Source organism: Anopheles darlingi, chromosome 2, assembly GCF_943734745.1.
Source record: "Anopheles darlingi chromosome 2, idAnoDarlMG_H_01, whole genome shotgun sequence".
Lineage (NCBI taxonomy): Eukaryota > Metazoa > Arthropoda > Insecta > Diptera > Culicidae > Anopheles > Anopheles darlingi.
In genome coordinates this window covers 84,409,402-84,419,401 of record NC_064874.1, presented here as the reverse complement: position 1 = coordinate 84,419,401, position 10,000 = coordinate 84,409,402, and the positions used below count along the sequence as shown (strand labels likewise).

Below are 10,000 nucleotides of genomic sequence, written 5' to 3'. Positions count from 1 at the left end.
TACCGTCGCATCGAGTGATCACGCTCGTCAGTTCGTCTTGAAATCGAATCGATGGTCACGAGATGAGAGAGTCACAGACTCACTGTGCTAGCTAGCCGGTGGACGAAAAGGGGAAGCGCCTGCCACACATCCGTGGCGGCTACAACTCTCAATGCCAACAACGTTTCGTTGAGTCCAAAGTTTTAACGACTATGGTGTGCGAATATATGTTCTTCGAAGACGGGGGGGTATGTGCCGCAGCTAAAGTCGACGGCATCCATAAACATAAACAAAATCCATCGAAGCGCGGCCAATGTTTTCGTCTGAGTGCCACGACGACTGCAGACTGTTTAAGAAACTCTTCTCAGGGGACGATGCGATGAAGATTCCATCTCAAGCACAATCGAACAATCGGTTGGGTTGGGTCTGTTTTATGTGGTAATGTAGAAAGAACCGACTTCGACGTGACCTCGCGGCGCTTGTTGTCACAGAGAGCTGACGCATTGCATTCAACACTTACTCACTGAGACTCACTGTACCTCCACATGTCATACTTCAATGGACACACGAATAGACTACTATTCAATAGGAATCTATTTTCTCAAAAAGATCATTCAAGACATCAGCAACATTGATGAGTAAGCGGGTGAAGGTTGACTTCTCTTGGCTTGGGCTTCATATTCACTTCATTCTGAAACACATGCTGACTTTTCGCTGACCAAACGGCGCTCCGTCTACTTGTGTTTGTGTGTCTCTGTTTGTGGGGCTATAAATATTTCTGTTCGAAAAGATTAAAAAAAAACAACAACGAAACCAAACCGAAAACGAGTTCTCGCAAGGGATTTCCGTCGCCGTTCACTGTCCTTTCTCACCACTGCCAACTCAACAGTCGCTGACGCTGACACTGGCACACCCGCGCACGAATATCGAATGGAAACTGGCTACTGGCGTCACCAAAGTCTACTAACTGACGGCGCAATGTACTACTGGCGGGGTCGCAGGCGACGTCGGTGGATTATAGCAGCTTTAGGATAACGAACCGTCGCCAACACAGAGCACTGCTGGTAGCTTCCTGCTCGACTGTTTGGAATTATGATTTCAACACTCGAAGTTACAGTCAAAAACACAATGTTCCCTGTTTAGTGCGTAACACTTCCACCATTAAGTCGGAGCCAGTAGGTGTTATCAGTGAAGAAGAACGAAACGATTTTCTGTTTAAGCAGAGATAAAAAACTCATCGTTTCACACACCAGTACAACGACTGACACAGGTGGGAGCGAGATTATAGTGGCGCCTGTTTCGCGCGGTCCATGTCTAATGGTGGTGATCCGCCACCGATCACTCTGCAGATCGTACTGATTCCACGAGATGGCACCAGGGTGGCATGGTATCTCCGCTCAGCAGCCTCATCCGACTCAAGGCAAGCCGCGCAGAGCGTGCAAGAGAGCGCGGCACAAACCCCACCGGCGAGAGCGCAGCATCGCACACGCACCGCAGATTAGATGTGGTGAGTGCGTCAACACATCTTGGGGACGGTGACGTTGCGCGATCGCGAGCGTTTCTACAGGCGAAGATACGAATACAGGTGTTCACCAGTAGCAGCAGCAGCGGCATCCATTCGGTACGCCACGATACTAATCCTAACGATACCGATCTCGAGAGTAAGATCGCGAGCTGCTGCCGCTCCATATTCGAGATAGAGAGCGACCGAAACCGATGCGACAAAATGTTGTCGCTTGCCGCGATTGCTACACAAATCGTGCGAGGAATGCTGTAGAGCCGATGGGAAGGCCGTTGAGCTGTGCATTCGTATTTATCTATGTCTCATAGTGGACAACAGACAAAACCGTTCCTAGTTAGCCTTATGGATTGATTTGAAAATTTAGCATTTTAAATTAGAAACTCTAAACATTATTTCTCTGGAATGCTCATCATCGGTATTGTATTGAAATGTGTTTATCAGACAAAGATAGTACAATGTGTTATCTGAAGAGCATTCGTTTCTTTAAAAAAAAACCCAAGGTGCTGCTGAAGGTTTTTCAATAGGTGACATCAGATAGCACCATGTTGATTTTCGGATTTCTATATTTCTTTTCCAATATGGAAACCCCAAACCATAGGCTATCGAACCACCATACGCTCGCATAAACCATATGGGACAGCTGCCAACAGTCTTTCACAAAGATAGTAGTGATGCGAAAACCAGTTAGATTGGAAATCTACTAGACAGCCCCCGGTTGAAGCCGTTTCAACCAAATTTGGACAAAAACACCATGAGTGATGTCATGGGGTGAATGTTTTATGCATCATTGGACAAACAAATACTCAAACTGCGCTACTTAATCACATTTGCAAGACTTTTCATTTTGCCATTCATTTTTCATATGGTACACCCGAGAAATTTGAATTAAAATTTGTTTAAATGTTTAACATCAATTGACTGTTTTACTATATTAATTGTTTTATATTTTTGATAACATAATAACTGGCTACTAACCAATCTATTCAATATGCTGCAGTGATTTATGTAAATGTCGATAAAGTTTATATCTTAATTATTCCCAAAAGAAAGTTAAACATTTGTATTCGACTTTGAATCCTCGGCAACAGTGGCGATCATGTTGTTCTACGAGATCCATTATTACCAACATTAATACCTATGCTACAGTGCCAATAGAACTGACTTCTAGAGGATCGAAATCGTTCCATTCACGCTCATTCCAATTTATCGATACATCTATTTTTATTAATACCTCCCTCATCCGCTTGAAGACATGCGTTTTTTGGCTGGATGAATGTTATTTATTGAACGCCTCCGCCCAACACGTGTATCATCCGGAAAAACATTCGATGGCATGTGACTAAGTATTCGCTGAATCAATCGTCGATTTTTTGTCAGTTTTCAAGCGTGTTTCGATGATTCCATACACAATGTTGCGGGTAGTTCTTAATCTTTTTGAAATCCCTTTGCAACCAGAAAGTGCCTAGGAATTTTTTGACGAAGAAACATGAACATCTGGACTCTAAAGTTCTCAAATGAAAGAACGAGCGCGGGCGCCAGTAAACATTCTGTGCAAAAAAACAAAAAACAATGTCAGCAGAAAATGGGCTCGAATGTAAAGAAATGCGTAACGAAAGACAGCATTTGAAGGCTCTCAGATACTGCGTCCCTCAGCTCCGAAGCTCAGTTCACGTTCTGCTGCAGGAAGTCGTGTTTTTGTTGCTCTGCGTCCTCGAAAACAATATCCCCACACCAATGACATTACGAAGGATGAGACATCGAATAATGAGACTGAGTACCGAACGACTGGGCCACTCCTCCACGTTCAATCCCTGTTGTTTGTGGCTAGTGCATTTCGTCATAACATATTCTGCAGATGTTTGCTTGCTTCTCACAGAACGGTCATGCGCGGCAGAGCATTAAACTTTGAAGGTTACTTATGCGTAAGATTACATCGCTGATTCCCTCTCGAGAGTGATTCCATATCTCCTGGAATCAACTCGCATTGCCTTTCGAGGGGCAACGGATAAACCGATAAAGGAGTCGATAGTCCGCTCTCAAGGGCCACGTCTTTCAACACGCCTCTCTCGCTCAAGACTCAACCGGTACATACAACACACTAGGTTGCAGTTCGACAGACACCCACGGAATGAATGTGTTGCTTATTTTAAATACAACACCTTGCGATTGAGCCTGTGTCCGTAGGCGATGACAATGGCGATCACGGAGCGATAATCGATTCAACTTCCGCTGGTACAACCGAGAATATTGCTTCGGATCTTCTGGCAAAACCAATGTAAGCTGTACCACGGAGCTACAGGAAGGTAAGACGATCAAATAAGGCATGCATACCGATGCTCCTTGATGGCCGAAATCGGGTAGCGACATTCAAAAGAAATTTCAAAACAAAAAATCTCGCGTGTTTGGAATGCTAAAAATAACTCCTGACTTGTAACTCTTGCAATCCAATGAACGATTTCTTCTTTTTGCTTTTCCCACATCCACCACCTACAGAAACAACCGAAATCAGAAAATATTTTCCTGACCAGTTGCCCCGATCCTTTCCACCCTGCCGTTCCAGAGCATGCTTTGTTGCTTCGCAACAGGAATGCTGCAGGGCGAAGAGAGTAGATAGGAAGATATGATCGTGGCCACCTCCGGGCGTCCACGGGTTCGATTCTCAAGTTCACCACCTACTCCAGACGGGGACGATCTGGTTTGGTACGTTCAACACCGTTTCAAGTGACGTCATGAAAACCTGTTCTCGAAACAGATGATCAAACCGTTTGATCCAACTTACCAGTCATATTGCTTCGTTGAACGATCAACCAAACGGCGGGAAACTAATTATTTCTGGAACAAAATTTGCTATATTTTACACGATACTAGATCGTCGATGTGTTCCGATAACAGCAAAATAGGTTTTGCACAACAGATGACCTCAACACCGAACGACTAAATCTCTTCCCTTTTTTTAGAAATTGGCACTTTTCACCTTCACCGAACGATTTTCATCGGTCAATAGTGTTTGCCGACAACGCTTGTGGTCAGAAAAAGGGGTTTTCCAAACATTTGGTCCCCACACGTAACACTCGTCGTCTGTCAACCACCACGAGCTCACACCGAGCAGCAATCCGAACACACTGCTGCGTACGCAAAATAGCGTCTACAATTTGTCGAACAGCACAGTGGTTTAGCAGCATACAATAAACCATGCAGTTGATTATTAAGTCGGCAACTAATTAACAAACGTGCAACAAACACTATCCACCGGGAGTTACGTCCTGCAATGATAGCAACACGTCTTTCGAACTTGAGCTACAGACGATGATTCAATGAATACTAAATCAAATCCGTTCGTCCGCCAAACCGATTGAAGCACTGCTGCTGCTGGATTCGTGCGGGGGACCTCTTAAGGGTGGCCGCCGAGCTGTACGCGAGTGATCGCTGGGTTAATGGTGGACACCACTACCAGCGTAAAGCGGCCGCGTGGCGCGGTGGTGTGGGCCGCGACAGGGCCACGGCGTGAGGATCATGAACGCACTCGCGAGGGGTTTGGAGTTCCATGGGGTTGCCAGAGAAAGGCCCTGGAGCTGGAGAGTGACTGGATTATCTCGCTTTGGAGCAGCATGAACTTCGCCCCAAACGCACACAGACGATCCGGATCGTGATTCAAGAAAGCCAAGCGATCGTTCAGTGCTGAGTTCAGATGCCGCAATGCCCCACCAAATAGAAAAAGGATGCGAAACTGCCTCAGTTAGTTATCAAATTGTCTAAGCATGACGCAATTGAATCCAACTTAATCAAAAAGGTCAACAGGTCGCCACCTGAAATACAAACCGGGTAGCATCGAAATCAGCTGCCTCCTAAAGGGTTAAACTGAGTGTCGTCGATGAATGTAAACAAAACATACGAATTCATTGGATCGAACACCTCTCGAGCGATCGGCGCCGGCGCAATCGAACGCGCTTCGACTACCGATGCCGAGCTGAACTTGGCGACTGTTTGATGACGCAGTCGAAGCCATTCTCAATTGACCTTAGTATGTTGCTGTCGGTACCACCCCATCCGGTCTTTCTGTCCGTCGGTGGGTGTTTAGTTGGGTTGTTGATTCTGTTAGCGCAAATCACTGCAAGAGAACGATCGATTGGTGTGCGTGCGCGCTTATGACCAAAGGTAGTTGGTGACATCATCCCGGGCGTCATTCATAAAGGGAAACACGTGCGTGGTTCCAACACCCACAAAAGGTGTAGCGATCGGTGACCGAAGGAGGGGGACTCCATGAAACCTACGCACATCGTCGTCAGAGACAGAACGATTGGAAAGCATTCTTGGTGGCAAAAGCTTCTCGCCATATTCTTCCAGCGCGTAGCACCATCTGTTGACGAACTCCAGCAGCTTGAGGCATCCCACTGGAGTGGTCTTGGCTTTTGGAAAGAGTATTTTTTTAAATTTAAATATGATCGTCGGATCTGAGTGTTTTATAAGCAATTATATCTATCCCTTCTACCATTAAGTATCTGTGTGAGGTACCATTTAGCATCTTTTAAAGGGTAAAAACCCGCTATTCCATCAGATTAGTAGCAGCACACACGTGAACGTAGCCTGGTTTACTTACATCCTGGTGCAATCCCACGCTCTCTCAGCGTGCACCGGTACGGTTGACGCGCTCCAGGATCAAACTTTCCGTAACATGTTCGATCCATGGTGAGTTCTGGTGCGTAATTGATGAACAGGAATCATGCGGCTAAACTTATACTGAAAACGACTCTCGTTCACGATGACACTTTCCGAGACTCAAGAACTACGTAATCTGTCTCGAACACACTTTTTCTCACCAACACTTTTTTGGAATTTCAAATGGCTTCTTCAAGATAAACTAAAAGAAAACCGATAAAACGTACTGCAACCCAGACAAGACACAGCGGATACGGCAAACGCGAGAACCACACAAGATAACACACAGAACGCAGGCGAAGGGACACGGCGACCGACCGACGATTCGCAGATGAAAAATGATCTCTCCAAGACACTAATTTACGCACAGCTGGTAGCGCGAATACACCAACAACCAGCCCCACCAAATGGGGGATCTCGAAACGGCCACTCGCTTTATTTATCATAAATTATGTCCCTAGAAACCGCCATTCCCAATTTTTACGCATGAAGCTACCTCTCGGCTTCTGCTAGATCTCTTAGGGCATAGGTCAGGAGCGTGCAGCATCCACAATGTTTCCATTTCGGTTGGGGTCGGGAGGTTTTTATGGGGAGGGGGCTCCAAAAGCATCGTTCCGATTCCAAAGCATAGTTTGTTTGGAGTTTGAAGAATTTGGTTGAAAAGTGACACCCACCGCAATGGGGAGAGCTAGAGCCCCCCCCCCACTCCCCCACCCTCTTGTCCATAATGAAAAACGGAGAGTGAACAGCGAAAAGTCATGCCGGGGATTACGACGCGCTAGTTTGGGGTTCCTTTTCCTTTTCGCCCGCCAGCAAAGCCAAGGAATAATAAGCCGGCATCCGGCGAAGAAAACCACAGAACAAATGTAACATTAGCTCGCGAAATTGAAACGTTGGCTGACGCAGAACTAGGTGAGAACCGGTGGCGGGTTCTCTAAAAATAAAAAAAAGTTGTTCATACACACGCGCGCCCGGCACACAATTCGTACTGTGGCCGTTGTTTGCATGCCCTTTGGACAGAAAGCAAACAGAAAGATCCAAAAAAATGGCTTCCATAATTAATGAAAACACGTGGGATCAATATGTAGCGTGACTAAGCCGAGGGCACGTTATAGATAAAGCAACACTCTACTCAGAACGAAACTGTTGGCCAACTAAAACAGATGAACTCATCGCAACCACACCACCCTTGTTCTCATCTATTCGTACAGCATCTGCCACACCCAAAGAATTTTCAAATCAATCAAACCCCAAAAATTGGTCGCGTTCGATCGATGACGATGATCACTGTGATTATGTTCACGATCCCAGTCCGCGAGATGAGAGGAAAAGAAAGAGTGACGACGAGTGTAACGTAGCGATCACAACGTCCTAATCGAACAATGCCACGTGGGAGGCAAAACACTTGACACTTGTTGGAATAGGATCTCGGGCTGCTCGCGCCCACCCAATCCACACAGTTCGGGGTTCAGCCAACGAGGCCGGACAAGAAAATTGATGCGCTTCTGTCCATCGATCCCCGATCGTGAAGGCTAATTAATGGTTAAGAAATCGTCCGGGCCCGATGCGTTTGGAAGTTTCTTCGATTTAGTAAGATCGCTGCCGTGCACGATGATGTTTGTAAACATATGTCCTGTTCCCCTGCTTGGTCTATGATTTCGTCACTCGATACCGGCGGAAGGGCCGGAGGCTGACCGAATCCGACCGACTAATCCAACGGAAATGCGCCTTTTTCCGGCCCTATATGCGCCACGACGACCGAACCACGACCACGCTTCCCGGGGAGATCATTTGGGTGACACAATTTTCGAGTTTTCATTTCATTTCATTTCACCGTCTCGGCTGCCGCGTGCGTGCAGCAATAAACACTACCGCCGTGACAGCGAACATTTTGTGACGAATTCCCTACTGAGTAGCGATGATGGCGATTAAACAGAAGGAACCACGAGCGAGAACCAGAAACAAACAAAAAATCATAAAATAAATCTACACCAACCACTTGTCGTCACCGTTGCCACGGTGGGATCATCTTCGAACACACGAAGCACCGAACACAACGGGGAATGCCACAGAACGCCACGGGTGCGTGTGTTTTACTTCCCAGGCCCCGAGCGAGAATGTTTCATCCAAGACCCCAATTGGAACCAGACAACCACACAACACTACTCTCCAAAGTATTGTGGACCGTACGGCCTACGGGATGGCGATTGAATGCACCGGCGGGGGGATCAAGTCCGGATCAGTAGTGCCGGCCGTCAGTCTGACAAGTGTGGGCCTTTCGGTTAACATCTGGGACTGTGGCGTCGCCTCGGCCTCTAGACGATGCCTTCCACGAGCGTGTCTCCGATGGCGGCACAATGGAGCAAATGTTTCATCGGTCATCGAAGATTATTTTTAAATCTGGATTCTCTGGATTGTTGCTGAACTGTTTGTGTTATCGAGTTGCCGAAAAGAAAGCTCCGCCTTTTCTAATGCAAAAAATATTTTTATCTTCGCAAAACTCTTCTGGCTTGAGTTTATGAAGTTTTGAGAAAAATTACGAATTTTTTTTATTTATGTTCGGAAAATTGACTGATTCGAATGAATTGTAAAAGAATGTGAAATGATTATTATTCTAAAATGAGCATAATAAAAGCATTATGGCCACCGTGACGCAGAAATCCATCTGTGATACTCAGTGGTCAGTGAAAATCTTATACTCAACTCGAAACCGCCCCACCGGCGATGGTTTGATGAGGGCGGTTTTCCTTGTTCTGCGATCGCCTGCGCGCAAAGGAAATCGGCTACTACCCTCCCTGGTAGGTACAAGGTGGGTGTCTAACGCACCCATGACGGATTCGAGGGAACGAACATTTCACCTCTCCGCACCGCCCCAACTCCGACTCGAGTCCCTCGGGATGCGTTGCCCACTGCTACGATGGTGAGAGCACCGTGTGGCGCCCTGGTCGAGGGTTCTGTCACAATTTGTGAAATTTAAAATAAAATCTGTCCGCCCAAGACGGACGGACGCACGGTCGTCCACGCTATAGCCGTGACCGGACGCCACGCGATACGTCTAGCCGGTGCATGCTCCACCAACCAAGCTAATCCAAGTAGGTTGGGTGAGGAGGCAAGGCATGTCTGCGTGCTGTAGTACGGCCCAGATTAAGCAGTTCCAAGGCACAGCAGGCGCAAGTCGCCGCCATCGTCAAAATGACCGTTTTATCGTTCTGGTGACCAGAGTGCGGAAAACATCACCGGTCGTCGGTGTAGTCTCGGAAGGAGTAAAGCAACTAGCCTACTCGGATCTGGTGCACTGCAAAAGTGCAATTGAAGGTAAGACAACCTGCGGCTCCTCCGCGTTTGCTGGCGGTCCTTTAAAGTTAATATTTCATGTGAGCAGGTGAATGAAGGTTAATGTATGGTTAATGTATGTGCTTTTGAGAATTTAGAAAAGGCAAATAAAAACTAGCAAAATTGTATAAATTATTTACTCAGCACTTGGGAACAAATATCTATTGATACAAATACTCTAGCACAGCTAAAGAAAAAACTGGTCTCATACAATTAAGAGTGCCATGAGAATAAACCATTGGAAGAAAAGTTCTTAAAACAGAAATTTAACTAATAAGTCACTTAATGTAAGCGATTTGTGTAAAATAATTCTAGAAATTTACATTTCATCAGTATTCATATTAAGCGATAGCGTACTATGCATGTGATAGAATCGCACAGTTTGGTCATGAGTCCCCCGGCAATCGGGTGGAATGTCGTCACAACCTTCTTATCAACCTGTCCCATTTTTAACTTTTATTAGAATTCTATTCAGTGGCAATTGCACACACGAGGCAAAGGCCACGGCAT

At 46.3% G+C, this 10,000-nt stretch overlaps 1 protein-coding gene across 8 annotated transcripts in view; it reads right to left on the bottom strand.

The window, feature by feature from the left end:
- The window catches only part of LOC125950426 (leupaxin), a 45,771-nt gene that overhangs the window by 20,587 nt on the left and 15,184 nt on the right, over positions 1-10,000 (bottom strand). For 2 of the 8 annotated variants that reach the window (XM_049678405.1, XM_049678415.1), the window contains exon 2: positions 6,099-6,359. The exons of 1 other annotated variant lie outside the window; for it this stretch is intronic. In XM_049678405.1, coding sequence (XP_049534362.1) covers positions 6,099-6,186 — 88 coding nt within the window. In that variant the 5' untranslated portion in view covers positions 6,187-6,359. Of the gene's footprint in view, positions 1-1,229; positions 1,342-4,280; positions 4,843-6,098; positions 6,360-8,153; positions 8,873-10,000 lie in introns of those variants that run through there. 5 more of the 8 variants (XM_049678406.1, XM_049678414.1, XM_049678407.1 and 2 more) reach the window with 5 other exon arrangements.